Source organism: Carcharodon carcharias, chromosome 21 (assembly GCF_017639515.1).
Source record: "Carcharodon carcharias isolate sCarCar2 chromosome 21, sCarCar2.pri, whole genome shotgun sequence".
Taxonomy (NCBI): Eukaryota; Metazoa; Chordata; class Chondrichthyes; order Lamniformes; family Lamnidae; genus Carcharodon; species Carcharodon carcharias.
In genome coordinates, this window is record NC_054487.1 from 68,873,573 (window position 1) to 68,891,059 (window position 17,487).

Consider the following 17,487-nt stretch of genomic DNA (forward strand, 5'->3'; position numbering starts at 1 on the left):
ACCAGGTTATTCCAATACTGGGTGGTGTCTTTGCCTGCTCTACTAAAAATATTTACTGATCCACTTAAAATGTGTATGACGTAGGTTTCTTAGCTCCATGGATTCTTGTTTGGGTGCATTGACAAATATCTAAGTGGAAATTTTATGTATTAAATATTTTGAGATATTTCAGCAATATTGAGATGGCAATCAGTGTTCCAATGTCAGCCTTAGAATCTTATTGGCTGAATAAACATCGTGGATGATTTTGTAATTTGGATTTAGTCTATTGTGTTAATTCCTTTTATGGAAACCTGGTTCCTTGTATCAAACCGTCATTTGACAGTTCTAATGAAGGCACTGAAAGATTAGCCTAATGTTTCTCTTTTCAAGTTGCAAAGGAAGCAATAACCTGGAATTCACTGCAATTTGTGACCGATGTCATAAATTAGACTGTTTTGCTCCCCAATCCTCGAGTGGCAAATTTGCCAAATTTTACTTGAGAATTAACTCGAATATGCTGCAGTGGTGTTATCAGTGTCAGCAAAGTTACCAGGATCAAATACAGAATGTGACAAGTTCTTTAACATCTCCACAGAAGTATGAAGAGCTAAACAATTCATACTAGTTTCCCCTTTTCATTGTATTAATATTTATACTTTTACTTTACTTGACTGTAAGTAGCTTTCTTACTTCGTAATTAACTCGCCATTTCAATTGGAATGGTATGAAAACAAAGCCGCTCATTGTTGTATTCAGGTGCCTGATTCGTTTCATTTCTAACAATCTATCTTGTCAAACCCAGTGCGATCACTTTTTTCACACTAGGAATCCATTTTTCCCCATTTATTAAACTCGGTGAAAGTGACAATCCTCTTTTTCCATGGCTTTGATTAATTTTCCTTCAGTATCCCTTTAAGCGCTACAATTGGCCAGTAGTTTGTCAGTACGTAGAATATCTTGCAGCTGATGCACATTTCTGATGCAATTATTCTCAATCAGATGCTTGATTTTGTGAAACTGGCATAAAATGTTTGTTTCGGAAATGCACAAAAATGGATCAGAATGGCCATGCAGTATTGGCCATTCATTGTACCAAGCACATAGTCACTTTGGTGTGAAATTCTGGGAAATGTGCTTTTGTCAGTTTATCTGGTGCTTTTGAAAGAAGAGGTGGCGGAAATCTTTTGACCCAGTAAATAATGGGTTGATCTGTCTTTTGAGTATTTTGCTGGCAGTATCTGACAGTGATCATTCGTCACCTATTTTGCAACCTGCCGGATAGGACAAACCCAACCTCTGTACAAAATGCTGCAAATCGGGAATAAGGAATTGAACCCTGAGCCCACCAGAAACATTTGTGATGGCCTAAGTGGCAGCAGCAACTCAAATAGCATTGTTTCATAAATTAATTTTGATAGGTGTGGAGCTATTTTTTTTATAAATGTTCCTGGGAGGGTCTTGGTGAAGTGCTAAACTTGTTTCGTCACGCAAGTCCTTTTTATAGATGAACAGCTTTGTGTATTGACTGGTTTCGCTTTTCAGTAAGGTTTTTTTTTAAAAGTATGTTCTTGAATTGTGTTTTGACAGTGCAAGAATGGCATAAACCACTTGTACCATAATTTCCTCGCAATTAACTTGGTTCATTTGATTTCAAATACCTCATTCAGTTAGTTTGGCTGCCCAGTGCTCAATAATTACTCAAAAATATGTTGAATTGTTGTGGATAAATATTACTCTTTTTTTAAGTTCCTTGTTGTGATGCTTCTCTCCACTATTTAGCAATGAGTCACTGGTTGATTGGGTGTGAATCCTCATCCTGTTTTGGGGCAGCTTGTTTTTATTATCCTGTAATACCAGATTGGAAACTAGTTAGTTTTCAATACATTTTACAGTCGGGCATCCTGGGAAGTTTTGCGTGTAAACTGACTTAATGATAGGATATTTGATTTGACGGAAGCCTATCCCAGAGAGAGTTTGGACCTTGAGATTTTAAAGCATTTGTAGTGGTGTACCTTAGGCAAATATGCCAAATTTGTTTCACTATTTTGTTAAAGTTTCCATTGCAAATTGTTTGGTCACACAAGTCCTTTTTATAGATGAACAGCTTTGTGTATTGACTGGTTTCGCTTTTCAGTAAAGGTTTTTTTTTAAAAGTATGTTCTTGAATTGTGTGCATGTATGTACGTGGTTACCTCTTTGTAATCAATCAGATATTGTGATTGAAGGATTGTACCTATGGCATTATAGGCTAGTGATTCTCAAGCTGGGGTCTGTTGAGACTTTTCGGGGGTCTGTGAAATTATCTCTCGTAGATGAGAAAAACACAAGGGATAAATGGAAGAGGAAGAGGGCAAGCTGCCCACTTTGTATAAATTCAAGTTAAAAGCAAAATACTGCAGATGCTGACATTCTGAAACAAAAACAGAAAATGAAGGAAAAACTCAGGTCTGACAGCTTCAATGGAGAGAGAAACACAGATTCACAGAAGCTGTCAGACCTAATGTTTTTCCAGCATTTTCTGGGTTTTTTGTACAAATTCAAGGTAGTTAGTGTCAGTCCTGCATGAGGAGCTGACAAATTCTACACCCGAAGCTCCTGAATACATTTGCACTGTTGCGCATCTTAGCTGTCTTGGTTTTCAGCAGTGAACCTTGCATGTACTTTTGAAGGGTAAAGACAGCAGCCAGCTACAGTTGTGATAGTTCAGTACATTTAATTTGGACTCAAAGTGAACAAATTCCATTACAGTGCCTGGTCAGCTGAGTTTTAAAAGCAATTTCTGGTCATAGCAATCTCTTGGTTTTATGCTTTTAATTATGGAAATGCTGGTTTATATATCTTCCATGTTCCAACAATGTAAATTACTGGATTAAGTATCTGAGAAAGTGGGCTGAGTTTGCACAGGCCTGTAACATAATTGAGAATGTCCTGTTCAAGTGAGGACTCATGTATTAGGAGAGAAAGAAACTCGTTTGTTTATAGAAAGCTTTTTCTTTGAACTATAAAATAGTAACTGGCTTTGAGCCCGTTAAACATCAAAATATGTTGAGGCTGCTGTTGCAACTAATTTGATCAATAGCTGTTTGCATTGTATGTGGTCTGTGAACTGATTAGGCATGTATGCTATTAACAGACATTCTTTAATCACATTGAAAACAGTTCAGTTGGCATGCATTAGAATGTTTTATGGAGTCAGACTTATTCTTTATCTCTAGTTTGTCTGAAATAGTACTCAATTTGCTACTATAATCAATTGCTTGTTTTTTAAAGCAAAATTCAAACATCCTTTACATGCAGCACCTTTGTATTATGAGTATTAAAAAGCATTTAGATTGGAGGTCTGTGATTACTCTATTTGAAAAGATTCTTCAAGTAAAACAGTTTGAGAACCACTTAATGGCTAGTACAAAGTTTTTTTTGCTTATGAAAACATTGTAGTGTTTTTTCAGTTAAGTCATCTATTTTTAATTTGGGTCACTTTCAACAGCTGCTTCTTATTTCTAGCTGTTTTCTTTTCTCTTGCCCTCTTATCCCTTAGCAAAAACAGCCTAGTCTGAATGTGTATGGTACCATCCCTCAGTCAGGTTACTGAGTTTCTTGATATCCCTGCCTCCTGGGTTACTGCAGAGTTCATGAATTGACCAAACTGAGGGTGTACTATGAGGAACTTAACATCATATATCTCCATTGCTTGTTTATAAATATATAGGTATGTGTATAAATGCTGATCACAGGATAATATATAAAATGTGACTGCTCCATTTTACAGGGACATGTCAGAGGTTTAAGTATTTAGTTATTGGACATTGAAAATGTTATGTTTCCTTTACACTTAACTCAGCAAAATTCTTTGGGCGGTCACCATCAAGAAGACCAGCTCACTACTACAGAAATGAGGATGACATGGATGAAACATTTGAAGACCTGCTTAGGAAGTATAAGGAGATTCAGCTGGAACTGGAATGTCTTAATAGAGAAGAAAAGATGTCTCAAACTACCAAGGGAGAAAACTTGCTGGAAGAGGAAGCAGGTGTTGTATCTGGGAACATGAGTATAGACGCCAACAGTATTGAAAAGAACAATTCACAGTTGTTATCCACAGAAAAACCTCAGGTGAAAGCTTTTCAGGCATTTGAAATAAAACCTCTAAGACAAAAGCTACGTGCACCAGCTGAGATGGATCAAAGCAGCCAGGTCAAAGACTGCCATAAATCAGAGCTTTTAGAGCCTGCAACAAATAAACAAGGTACCTAGAACACATTAAATGATTTATGAATGATAAATGTTACAACTTGTTAGTAACTCCATTGCATTTTCTTTCAGATTGTGAAAGTAAAGACCCAGACCATTCTAGTTCAAATAGTAAAGGGTTGTTGGTGGAATCTCCTTTTAAGGTAAATAAATGTTCGGTATATTTGTGTGAAAGTTTGTCTGTAATTGGAGATTGCTATTTGTGCTATCCGAGTTGCATCACTTTAGAGGTAGAATATAACTGGTATTATTGCAGGGAAATTAATTTTGTAACGTTTAACAGGACATTGTCAAAGTGGAGGATGATGATGTGGAGGAGGAGGAGAAGGAGGAAGAGGAAGAGCTGTCAGAACTCCAGTTGCGCCTCCTTGCATTGCAGTCTGCTAGTAGGAAGTGGCAACAAAAGGAGCAATGTGTGATGAAGGAGAGCAAGGAGAAGCTGACTAAACCGAAAATATCTCAGCAGAAAATCAGAAGTAGCCCTAATGCGCATGTGGTCAAGAAATCTCTTAGTGCAGGTAATACTGAGATTTGTGGAAATAGATGCTTTGTTTTGAATTGGAAAAACATGTTTTGCCAATGTTGATGGAACATACAACTTCTTCAATCTAAAGAGTAGAGCATTGAACTACTGCAGTCAGTGGGTATAGCGCACCCCCCCCCCAAATTGCTGTTAGGTTGGAAGTTCTAGGATTTTGACCTAGCAACTGATATGCACCCAAGTCAGGATGGTGTGTGACTTGGCCGGGAACCTGCTGGTGGTGGAGGGACAAAGTTTCAAGCTGCTGGTTGAGGTGCCAAATAAGTTGGTTGCTTTGTCCTGGACATTGTTGAGCTCCTTGAGTGTTGTTCGAGCTGTACTTAATCCATCCAAGTGGAGAGTGTTCCAACACACTCCTGACATGTCTTGAAGATAGTGGAGAGGCTTTGGAGTGTAAGGAGGTGAGTTCCTTGCGACATCATGCCCAGCTTGTGATCTGCTCTTGTAGCCAGTTTTTACGTGGCTGGTCCAGGTATGTTTCTTGTCACTGGAGATCCCCAGAATGTCATTGGGGTGTTAATGATGGTAGTGCCATTGAATGTAAAAAGGAGACAGTTAGATTTTCTTCTGTTGGAGATGATTGCCTGGTAACTTGTGTGACATGAATGTTACTTGCCCCTTATCATTCCAATCTTGAATGTTGCCTGGGTTTGCTGCATGTGGGTAAAGACTGCATTATTTGAGGAATAGAGCCCAATAGTGCTTGATGTGGTCCAGCCAGATTTGGTGATAGATAACTAAACCAGCTATGTACCAAAATCACTCCAGCCTGTTCCCTTTGAGGAAGTGAAGATAGGGCTTGTATTTGGAGACTGGGCAGAATGAGCAAATTCAGGTTTGCTAGAGACATGAAAACAAAGGCGGGGGAGAGGGAATTGTTAACTGGATTGACAACTACAGAAATACTGTGGATTACCAAATGCTAGGCAGTTTGGATTGCATTTGAAAGTGCAATTGTAAGTAAACTCTTTGGAGAGTTTTATTCAGGGGTGCCCCAGAGCAAGTAGGGTTGGCAGGGATAGCAGGATTTTCGTTTTTGGTGGCAAGGAGTTCAAGGTAGCAATCCCATTTAGAGGCATTAGAGCCAAGGAACTGAACAAGTAGGAGAGTTTTTAGTGGTTTAGGGAGGACAAAGGGGTGGTGAGATTAGAAGACTTGAAGGCAAGGATAATTTGAATGGGGTGAGTGGATTTTTTTAATTTCACTGGCTAGACTAACATTTGCCCATCCTAACTACCCCTGTTCAGAGACCAGTTAAGAGTCAACCACATTGTATGTAGGCCAGGTAGGTCTCTTTCCCTAAAGGACATTAGTGAACCAGGTGGGTTTTTATAACAATCGACAATGGTTTTGAGGTCATCATCAGACTTTTAATTCTGGGTATTTTATTGAATTCGAATTTCACCATCTGCCATGGTGAGATTAGAACCTGGACACCCAGAGCATTACCCTGGGTCTCTGGATTACTAGTCCAGTGACAATACCACTATGCCACTGCGCCGCCCCCCCCCCCCAACATCATTCCCCATATTAAAACATCCATTAGCCATGCTTTTCAATTTTCATTGTAAATTCTTATCCATATTTATAATGGAAGCTGCCTATATAAACTTGATATGCTGCATTTACACCACTGCTCCTTTGTTCTAACTATTTTCTTTAGCTGTTGCTACAAAGCAGGTTTTGCGAAGGCAGAAAACTCGAGCGTGGAAAAAACTGCAGCAGCAAAAAGAGCAGGAAAAGCAAAGAAGGGAAGAGGAGGAGAAAAAACAACTAGAAGAGGAAGAGCGAAAAAAACGCGAGGATGAAATCAGAAAAATTCGTGACCTCTCCAATCAGGAGGAGCAGTACAATCGCTTTATGAAACTTGTAGGAGGGAAAAGGAGGCCAGGTAGCAAGGTGAGACTTGACGGCTTGTACCATTTATTTTATCCTGGGGTGATTTTGATAAACTTTTCTTCTATTTGTGTGCCATGAATGCTGTACACTGTTGTTTGGGATGCTTATTACTTCAGGTTTAACCAGGTGCAGAAGTAACATTAATCCCAATTTTTTGTTGGCTCACAAATGAATTGCTCTTTCAGGAAAATGTGGCAAATGTAAACTGCGATTGGATTTTGTGCAATGGTCAATTCAGTTTCAAATTATCAGTTGTGTAATTGGAAAATACAAATCTGACTTCCCTGTACCATTAAATCCAGCGTTAACGACTTGTACAAATTGAATGCTGAAGTCAATCAGATCGAAAGTGAAACCTAAAAAATGCATTGTCAATCCATCTCCAGTATCCTAAATGGTATTGTAGTTTATATGTTTGTTCTATTAACATGTATGGTATGCAGCCAGGTTAGTGTAAAACTATCCACCTTCTCAGACTCAAATCTACCTTGTTTGAAAATTGTGCAGTCTTTAGTGTAGTCAAATTTTTTTTTACATTTGTTCATGGGATGTGGTCGTCGCTGGCTAGGCCAGCATGTATTTCCGATCCCTAATTGCTCTTGTTCAGAGAGCATTCAAGAGCTGTGGGTCTGGAGTCACATGTGGGACAGCAGATTTCTTTCTCTAAAGGACATTAGTGAACCAGATGGGTTTTCATGACAGTCAGCAACGGTTTTGTGGTCATCATTAGACTTTTAATTCCAGATTTTTATTCATAGTGGGATATGAACCTGGGTCCCCAGAGCATTACCCTGGTTGTGGAGTTCCTGTTGAGAATTGGTTGTAATTTTGTACATTGCATTGAAAGTAAAAGCAGATATATTTGGTAGAAATTTTAAGTGCATAGACTAGGTTTGTCATCACTGCCTCTATCCCAGGATATGATTGGTTTAGGAATGAACCAAATTTTGTTGCAGTCATGTACATCATATGAATTGTGGTGTGGTGGAAAACAATAGTTTATATGGAAACAAAATTATGCAGAAGCTGGAAATCTGAAATAAAAGCAAAATGCTAGAAATACTGAACAGGCCAGGCAGCATCAATGGAAAGAAAAGTGGAATTAATGTTCGGGTCAATGATATTTCAACAAAACCAACAAGTTAAATAACAACAGCTTATTTTTATAGCAGCCTTAATGCAATAAAGCATTCCAAGGTGCTTCATAGGAGCATTATAAAACAAAATATGACACCCAGCCACTTGAGATATTGGAAAAATCCTGGAATTCCCTCCCTAATAGCGCTGTGAGTGCAGCCGTGGCACTGCAGGTGCAGCCATTCAAGAAGTCAACTCACTACCACCTTCTTGAGCAATTTGGGATGGAATGGCTTTTCCAGCCATGCCCTCATCACATTAATCAATTAAAAAAGAGGGTCAGGTGGCCGAAATCCTTCTCAGAGATATGTTTTAAGGATTGCCTGTCTTTCTTTCTGTTTTTGGTTTCTCTTATTTTACTTGGGATCACGACAATGCTGGTTGATCATCCTTCTCCATCTCCTTCTGTCAGTCACTCATTCCTGTTCCAATTCTACTGTGTTTAAGTCTCTCGCCACTTCATCTTCCCATCTGGTCTTAGGCCTTCCGTTTCTTCCCGTTGGTTCCATTTCCATCACACGTCTCACCACATTTCCTCCCTCTCTCCGCAATGGATGACCATTTTATCTTTCCTTGGCTACTTCCTTCTGTGCTCCCACAATCTTTATTGACCCCCCTGATGTGCTGATTCCTGATTTTGTCTTTTCTCATTAATCTACACACCCATCTCAGCATCCATATCTCACTAGTATTCAGCCAATGTTACTCTCTTGATGCCCAAGTTTCTGCATGAAATAGCAAGGCTAGTTTCACAAATGTCTTGTAGATTATTCCTTTCAGTTTGAGCAATACTTTTCTAGCCCATAAAACTCTCCTGCACTACTTCCAGTTACTCCAACAAGAGCTAATCTGCTTAATTTTCATACTTCCATCTTCTGCCACCACTAACCCCTGGCACTGTAGATTGTGGTGTGTAAGATGGCCCCTTTTTTTTGGGGGGGGGGGCCCCAGAAATCATGTTTTTTGCATATATTCCGTGTATAAGTCAGCCACACTTTCCAATCACACATTAGTAGTCAGCCTTTCTTTTTCACCCCATAAATAGATGTATAACTTAACAGTACCTTTATAACTGGGTGCAAGGGATCAGGTAGACAGTGCAGACTGTATCACAGAGATGCACTGGAGTTTAAGACATGCCCATATAGCAGACGCTGCGTGGAAAATAAAGGTGGCGACCGCCCACATTGATGGCAGCGGTTCACTTTATTCGCTAATTCGACCCCTACTTTTGGAGGGATTTTCCAAGGCTTCAAAGGTCGACCTGTATGTCAATATCTACGGTACTTGAAGCTACTCGCTTACTCCAAGTCTTCACTCATATCGTTAGTTTCATTCTGTTTTTCTTCTTGAGGATCAAACTGATAATTTATACAATTGATCTTTGGTGCACTAATCTTCATATCCCTGTCTTCCAGTGCTTTCCTCCAGATCTTCACTCATGTTCTCATCAACCCCACCACATAGCTCAATGTCATGTGCAAGCATCATTGACCATGGCATTTCCCGTCTCACTTTCAGTTAGAACTGGAAGGGGCTCAATGCTGATCTTTGATGTAATCCAGCATTGGCTTTGAAACTCTCACTCCCTTCACGCTGCATCTTACTCTCGTCTGGCATTCCATGTTCATGCCTGTAATAGCCTTACATACTTCTCAGGGACTCCCATGAATTGTGGAATATCTCCAGACTTCTTCCCTAGGTGCCTGGTCGTAAGGAGTTCTAAAGAGTGCCTTAAAGGAGGGAAGTGAGGTGGAGGGATGGAAAGGTCTAGGGAGGGAATTCCAGAGCTTGGGGCCTAGGCAACAGGAGGCACGACCACCAATGATAGAGTGATTAAAATTAGGCATGCTGAAGATGCCAGAATTAAATTAATGGACATATCTTGAAGAGCTGTGGGGTTGGAGGTGATTAAAGAAATAGGGAGAGAAAATGCAAAGTACTTTTAGATTGTGTAAGCCAGTGGTTCAGAAACTGGGAGGAAGAGGAAGCTTGCATTTTGAGACATCATCATTAAGCTGTCAAATATTAAATAATCCTAAGATAAAAGTAAAAAAACTGCGGATGCTGGAAATCCAAAACAAAAAAAATACCTGGAAAAACTCAGCAGGTCTGACAGCATCTGCGGAGAGGAGCACAGTTAACGTTTTGAGTCTGAATGACCCTTCAACAGAACTAAGTAAAAATAGAAGAGGGGTGAAATATAAGCTGGTTAAAGGGGAGGGGGTGTGGGTGGAACAAGTAGAGCTGGATAGAGGGCCAGTGATAGGTGGAGATAACCAAAAGATGTCACAGACAAAAGGACAGAGAGGTGTTGAAAGTGGTGATATTATCTAAGGAATGTGCTAATTAAGGGTAGAAAGCAGGACAAGCAAGGTACAGATAGCCCTAGTGGGGGTGGGGTGAAGGAATCGAAAAAAGCTAAAAGGTAGAGATAAAACAATGGTGGAAATGCATTTAAAAATAATGGAAGCAGGTGGAAAATAAAAATCTATATAAATTATTGGGGGGAAAAAAGGGAGAGGAAGCGGAAAGGGGGTGGGGATGGAGGAGAGAGTTCATGATCTAAAATTGTTTAACTCAATATTCAGTCTGGAAGGCTATAAAGTGCCTAGTCGGAAGATGAGGTGCTGTTCCTCCAGTTTGCGTTGAGCTTCACTGGAACAATGCAGCAAGCCAAGGACGGACATGTGGGCATGAGAGCACCCCCCCCTTAAACCAGTTTATATTTCACCCCTCTTCTATTTTTACTTAGTTCTGTTGAAGGGTCATTGGGACTCAAAACGTTAACTGTGCTCCTCTCCATTAAATAATCCTACATCTGATTGCTAGTTAGACACTTGAATCTAATTGAGTAGCAACATGCAAAATCCTTATTAAATTTGACCATTGTTTCAAATAATTGTACACTATTTATACATATGAATAGATTTTCAAACTGGGTGTAAAGCTGGTGGTGTGGATCAGAAATGAAAATTGGGCTGTTTCTTAAAGAGCAGCTGCTAAGTAATTTTAGCTTGCTATCCAGGCAGCAGATTCTATCCAGTGATGTATATCATAGTGTTTGAGAAATGAAAGTGCCTTTTTACAGAAAGTGAATGCATGAAATTTTGGCCCTGTTTTTGTGATTGTACTGGCAGCAAAACTGTCCTTTTGTTTTTTGTTTTGTTTATCCACTGAAACTGACAGCAGCTTCAGGAATCTGCGCATGTGCAGAATAACGCAGAAATCCACAAGCTGCAGTCAGTGATTCTACGCTTAACCAGAGGGCAAGCTGTTGAGGCACCCCCATACTGCAATCCCTAAGCAGGCTGTAAATTGATGAAAACTTCTACTTCCATCGTGGTAAAATTGCTGTTTTTTTAAAAAAAAACTTTTTAACAAGTTATACCTTGGTGAGTAAGGTGTAACTGGGGTTTTAATTGCATACTAGCTGCATAATGACTGCTAAACATCCTCACTGGCCCTGAAAAGCAAATTTTATATTGTGAAATGTCAAATCTCTCCATTATTATAAAATTACACACTTTTAAAATAACTTTTTAAACATTTGGATTAACATAGAGGCAAAAATATTAAGAACAATCAACCATTTATTTTGCTACTTGAAAATTAAAAGTAAAAAGATTCAGTGCTTTTGACTTACAAGTTTGCTATCTGTGAGAATACTTCTATGTGATTGGTTGCTTATCCTGCTGACTGGCATCACTGCTGCTGGATACCTTAACTTGATGTAAGATTTAAATGCTGTCAGGAAAGGGGAAATCCATGTCACAGAGATCACTCGATCTTGATGAGCGGCTTTTTTTGAGGTCAACAGCCAGCACCATTGTTTCGCTGCTGACTTCAAAGTTCAGCATCACTTCTTGATGTTCTGAGAAACAAGCCGTATAATTGACCGATAGCAAGACGTACCTGTCCTCTTACTTTCATTTGTAAGTGCTCAGCTTAATTGAAAGCCATGGTCATGTCCAAAATATCCACAGCTCTCCACCAACCTGAGCACTGGAATTTGTATGCGTTATTTTCACAGTCTACTGGATATACAGTTTTGTATGCTGTAAAAATAAAATCTGAAACAAATATAGATTAATAAGTTGTTGTCCCATAGTACATTAAGCTAAATCTAAATGCAGATTTGTGTTGAAGGGATTTGTACACCATAATTTTCATTTGGATTATTTTTAGTCAACAGATGCAGATATCAAAAAATCACAGGAGAAGCCAATGGAAGAGTCTGGAAACTTGTACCAGTATGATAATTATGAGGAGGTTGCTATGGAAACAGATAGTGAAACCAATTCACCAGGTAAGCATCACCTATGATCTGTAAACTGCATTAAGATCTTGACACTAAATTGATGTTCCATGCCATTTTTTTTTTTGTCAAATTGTTGGCTCAGATTTTGAGTAGATGAAAACTTGGGCATAGATGGGGTGTAGGTCAGAAGATTGGACAGAATATCAAGGACAGCAAGGAATGACAAAGAGATTAAGGAGGGAAAAATTAACACAAGAGGAAGCTAGTTGGAAATATAAAGACGGGTACAAAGAGTTTCTATAGAAACTTTTCCATGAGAAAATAGTTAACAAAGTGAGCATTGGTCCGAACAAAAGTGAGTCTGGGGAATTAATAATGGAAAGTAAGGAGATGGAAGGTGAATTGAACAGGTATTTTGCATCGGTTTTCACTACAGAGAACACCAGTAATATCCCAGAAATAGCTGTAAATCAGGAAATGGAAGGGAGGCAGGAACTCGGGAAAATTTAGTATCACCAGAGAAGTGACATTGAGCAGTTTTTTTTTTATTCATTCACGGGATGTGAGCTTCGCTGGCTGGGACAGCATTTAATGCCCATTCCTAGTTGCCCTTGAGGAGGTGGCAGTGAGCTGCTGCCTTGAACCGCTGTAGTCCATGTGGTGTGGGTACACCCACAGTGCTGTTAGGAAGCGAGTTCCAGGATTTTGCCCCACGATCTTGAAGGAACGGCGGTATATTTCAAGTCAGGATGGTGAGTGACTTGGAGGGAAACTTCCAGGTGGTGGTGTTCCCATGTATCTGATGCCCTTGTCATTCTAGATGGTAGTGGTCGTGGGTTTGGAAGGTGTTGTCAAAGGAGCCTTGGTGAATTCCTGCAGTGCATCTTGTAAATGGTGTGCACTGCTGCTACTGTGCGTCGGTGGTGGAGGGAGTGAATGTTTGTGGATGGGGTGCCAATCAAGCAGGCTGCTTTGTCCTGGACAGTGTCAAGCTTCTTGAGTTGTTGGAGCTGCATTCTTCCAGGCAAGTGGGGGTATTCCATCACACCCTTGTGCCTTGTAGATAGTGAACAGACTTTGGGGAGTCGGGAGGTGAGTTACTCGTCGCAGGATTCCTAGCCTCTGACCTGCTCAGCCACAGTATTTATATGGCTAGTCCAGTTCAGTTTCTGGTCAATGGTAACCCCTAGAATGTTGTTGATGGGGGATTCAATGATGGTAATGCCATTGAATGTTGAGGGGCGGTAGTTAGATTCTCTCTTGTTGGAGGTGATCATTGCCTGGCACTTCTGTGGCGCAAATGTTACTTGTCACTTCTCAGCCCAGGCCTGGATATTATCCAGGTCTTGCTGCATTTGGACATGGACTGCTTCAGTATCTGAGTAGTCGAGAATGGTGCTGCGCATTGTGCAACCATCCCCACTTCTGACCTTATGATGGAAGGGAGGTCATTGATGAAGTAGCTGAAGATGGTTGGACTGAGGACTCTACCCTGAGGAAATCCTGCAGTGGTATCTTGGAGCTGAGATGACTGATCTCTAACAATCACAAACATTTTCCTTTGTGCTAGGTATGACTCCAGCCAACGGACAGTTTTCCCCCTGATTCCCATTGACTCCAGTTTTGCTAGGGTTCCTTGATGCCACACTCAGTCAAATGTGGCCTTAATGTCAAGGGCAGTCACTCTCACCTCACCTTGGGAGTTCAGCTCTTTTGTCCAAGTTTGAACCAAGACTGTAATGAGGTCAGGAGCTGAGTAGCCTTGGTAGAACTCAAACTGAGCATCAGTGAGCAGGTTATTGCTAAGAAAGTGCTGTCAGCACCGTTGATTACCTCTTTCATTACTTTAATGATGATCAAGAGTAGACTGATGGGGCGGTAATTGGCTGGGTTAGATTTGTCCTGTCATTTCTTGCAGGGCGTAACTGGGCAATTTTGCACATAGCTGGGTAGATGCCAATGTTGTAGCTGCACTGGAACAGCTTGGCTAGGGGTGCAGCAAGCTCTGGAGCACAAGTCTTCAGCACTATTTTTAGGGCCCATAGCCTTTGCAGTATCTAGTGCCCTCAGCCGTTTCTTGATATTGTGGAGTGAATCGAATTGGCTGAAGATGCATCTGTGATACTGGGGACTCCCGGAGGAGGCAGTGATGGATCATCCACTCGGCACTTCTGGCTGAAGATTGTTGCAAATGCTTCAGCCTTATCTTTTGCTCTGATGTTCAGGGCTCCCCCATCATTGAGCATGGGGATTTTTGTGGAGCCGCCTCCTCCAGTGAGTTGTTTAATTGTCCTCCACCATTCATGACTGGATATGGCAGGACTCTGCAGAGCTTAGATCTGATCCTTTGGTTGTGGGATCGCTTAGCTCTGTCTATCATTTGCTGCTTATGCTGTTTGGTATCCAAGTAGGCCTGTGTTGTATGTTTCCCAGGTTGACACCTCATTTTTAGATATACTTGGTGCTGCTCCTGGCATGCCCTCCTGCACTCTTCATTGAACCAGGGTGGATCCCCAGGCTTAATGATAATGGTAGAATGGGGGATATGCGGGGCCATGAGGTTACAGATTGTGTTTCGGTACAATTCTCCTGCCGTAGATGGCCCACAGTGTCTCATGGGCGCCCAGCCTTGAGTTGCTAGATCTGTTCAAAATCTATCCCACTTAGCATGGTAGTTGTGCCACACGACATGATGAAGGGTGTCCCCAATGTGAAAGAGGGACTTCATTTCCACAAGGACTGTGCGGTGGTCACTCCTACCGGCACTGTCGTGGACAGATGCTTCTGCTGCAGACAGGTGGTGAGGATGAGGCCATGCATTTTTTTCCTCTTGTTGGTTCCCTCACCACCTGCCACAGACCCAGTCTAGCAGCAATATGCTTTAGGACTTGGCCAGCTAGGCCGGTAGTGGTGCTACCGAGCCACTCTTGGTGATAGACATTGAAGTCCCCCACCCAGACTACAATCTGTGCTCTTGCTGCCCTCAGTACTTCATCCAAGTGGTGTTCAACATGGAGGAACACTGATTCATCAGCTGAGGGAGGGTAGCACGTGGTCATCAGCAGGAGGTTTCCTTGCCTGTGTTTGACCTGATGTCATGGGACTTCATGGGGTCCGGAGTCGATGTTGAGGACTCCCAGGGCAACTCCCTCCTGACTGTATACCACTATGCTGCCAGCTCTGCTGGGTCCTGTAGGTGGGACAGGACATACCCAGTGATGGTGATGGTGGTGTCTGGGACATTATCTGTAAGGTATGATTCCCTGAGGATGACTGTGAGGCTGTTGCTTGACTAGTCTGAGACAGCTCTCCCAACTTTGACACAAGCCCCCAGCTGTTAGTAAGGAGGACTTTGCAGGGTCGACAGGGCTGAGTTTGCTGTTATCATTTCCGTGTCTAGGTTGATGCCAGGTGGTCCGTCTGTTTTCAGTTTTTGAGACTTTGTAGTGGTTTGATACAACTGAGTGGCTTGCTGGACTATTTCAGAGTGCATTTAAGAGTCAACTACATTGCTGTGGGTCTGGAGTCAAATGTAAGCCAGACCAGGTAAGGATTAGTGATCCAGATGGGGTTTTACAACAATTGACAATGCTTTCATGGTCATCATTGGACTTTTAATTCCAGATTTTTATTGAATGGTGTGATTGGAACCCAGGTCCCCAGAGCATTACCCTGGGTCTCTGGATTACTGGTCCACTACACCATCACATCTCCATGAAATTGATGGAGCTGCGGGCTGACAAATCCCTGGGTACTTAAGGGCTTCATCCTCTGGTCTTGAAAGAAGTGGCAAGTGAAATAGTTGATACATTGGTTTTAATTTTCCAAAATTTCCTAGATTCAGAGAAGATTCCGTTAGATTGGAAAATAACAAATGTAACTCTTTTATTCAAAAAGGGAGGGAGATAGAATGCAGGAAACTACAGGCTGGTTAGCTTAACATCTGTCATAGGAACAATGTTAGAAACTATTATTCAAGATGTGAAAGCAGGACATTTAGAAAAGTTTAAGGCAATCGGGCAGAATCAGCATGGTTTTGTGAAAGGGAAGTTCTGTTTAACCAGTTTATTGGAGTATTTTGAAGGAATCGCGTGCTGTGGATAAAAGGGAACCAGTGGATGTACTGTACTTGGATTCGCAGAAGGCATTTGATAAGGTGCCACATCAAAGGTTATTGCAGAAAATAAAAGCTCATGATGTAAGGGGTAATATGTTGGCATCGTTAGAAGATTGGCTAGCTAACAGGAAACAGAGGGTGGCCAAAAAGGGTCTTTTTTTAGTTGGTGGAATGTAATGAGTGGTGTGCCACAGGGATTAGTGCTGGAGCCTCAGCTTTTTACAATTTATATAAATGACTTGGATGAAGGGACACATGGTATGGTTGCCAAATTTGCTGATGACACAAAGATAAGTAGGGAAGTAAGTTTAGGAGGACATAACTTATGTTACTTTGTAACCTTAAGTGAGTGGGCAAAGACCTGGTAAATGAAGTATAATGTGGGTAAATGTGAAATTGTCCATTTTGGCAGGAAGAATAAAAAATCATATTATCTAAATGGTGAGAGATTGCAGAACTCTGAGATTCAGAGTGATCTGGGCGTCCTAATGCATAAATCACAAGGCTATTATGCAGGCACAACAAGTAATTAGGAAAGCTACTAGAATGTTACAGGTTATTACTAGGGGAATTGAATACAAAAGTAGCGAGGTTATGCTTCAGTTGTATAGGGCACTGGTGAAACCACATCTGGAGTAATGTGTACAGTATTGGTCTCCTTATTTAAGGATAGATGTGAATGCATTAGAAGGAGATCGGAGAAGGTTTACTAGGCTAAATACCAGGAATGGGCGGGTTGTTTTATGAGGAAGTGTTGGATAGGTTAGATTTGTATCCACTGGAATTTAGAAGAATAAGGGGGGAACTTGATCGAAACCTTAAGATCCTGAGGGGTCTTGACAGAGTGGATTGGAGGACAATTTTTTTCTGAGAGTCATGGAACTCTGTTCCTGAAAAGGCAGTGGAAGCAGAGCCTTTGAATATTTTTAAGGTAGAACTAGATAGATCCTTGATTAACAAGGGAGTGAAAGGCTATTGGGCATAGGCGGGAGATTACAATCAGATCAGCCATGATCATATTGAATGGCGGAACAGGCTTGAACGGCCAAGTGGCTTACACTACCTAGGTTGTATGTTTGTACATTCGTAACTGAGGCTATGCACACACCGTTATTATGGAATATATTTACAGCAGCTAGCATGCAGTCCAATGCGTAAATTTGAAATTTACTGTCAGGTTCCCACGCTTCCACAAGGTGTGGCGTAACAGTCTTGGATAGGCTGTCTTACTGGCAGAGCAGACCCACTAGAGGTGGCAGCAAAGTGGTCGATAGTCGGGAAGCAGTCCTTAATATTGAC

At 41.1% G+C, this 17,487-nt stretch overlaps 1 protein-coding gene across 6 annotated transcripts in view; it reads left to right on the forward strand.

Annotated features, from left to right (window-relative positions):
- Positions 1-17,487, forward strand: part of LOC121293421 (zinc finger C3H1 domain-containing protein-like) — an 80,518-nt gene that overhangs the window by 1,169 nt on the left and 61,862 nt on the right. For all 6 annotated transcript variants that reach the window (XR_005946511.1, XR_005946513.1, XR_005946512.1 and 3 more), the window contains exons 2-6: positions 3,824-4,228; positions 4,306-4,376; positions 4,517-4,751; positions 6,438-6,673; positions 11,999-12,119. Coding sequence is in view for 2 of the 6 variants with exons in the window: in XM_041216499.1 (XP_041072433.1) it covers positions 3,824-4,228; positions 4,306-4,376; positions 4,517-4,751; positions 6,438-6,673; positions 11,999-12,119 (1,068 nt within the window). In the remaining 4 variants the exon portion in view is untranslated. The remainder of the gene's footprint in view (positions 1-3,823; positions 4,229-4,305; positions 4,377-4,516; positions 4,752-6,437; positions 6,674-11,998; positions 12,120-17,487) is intronic.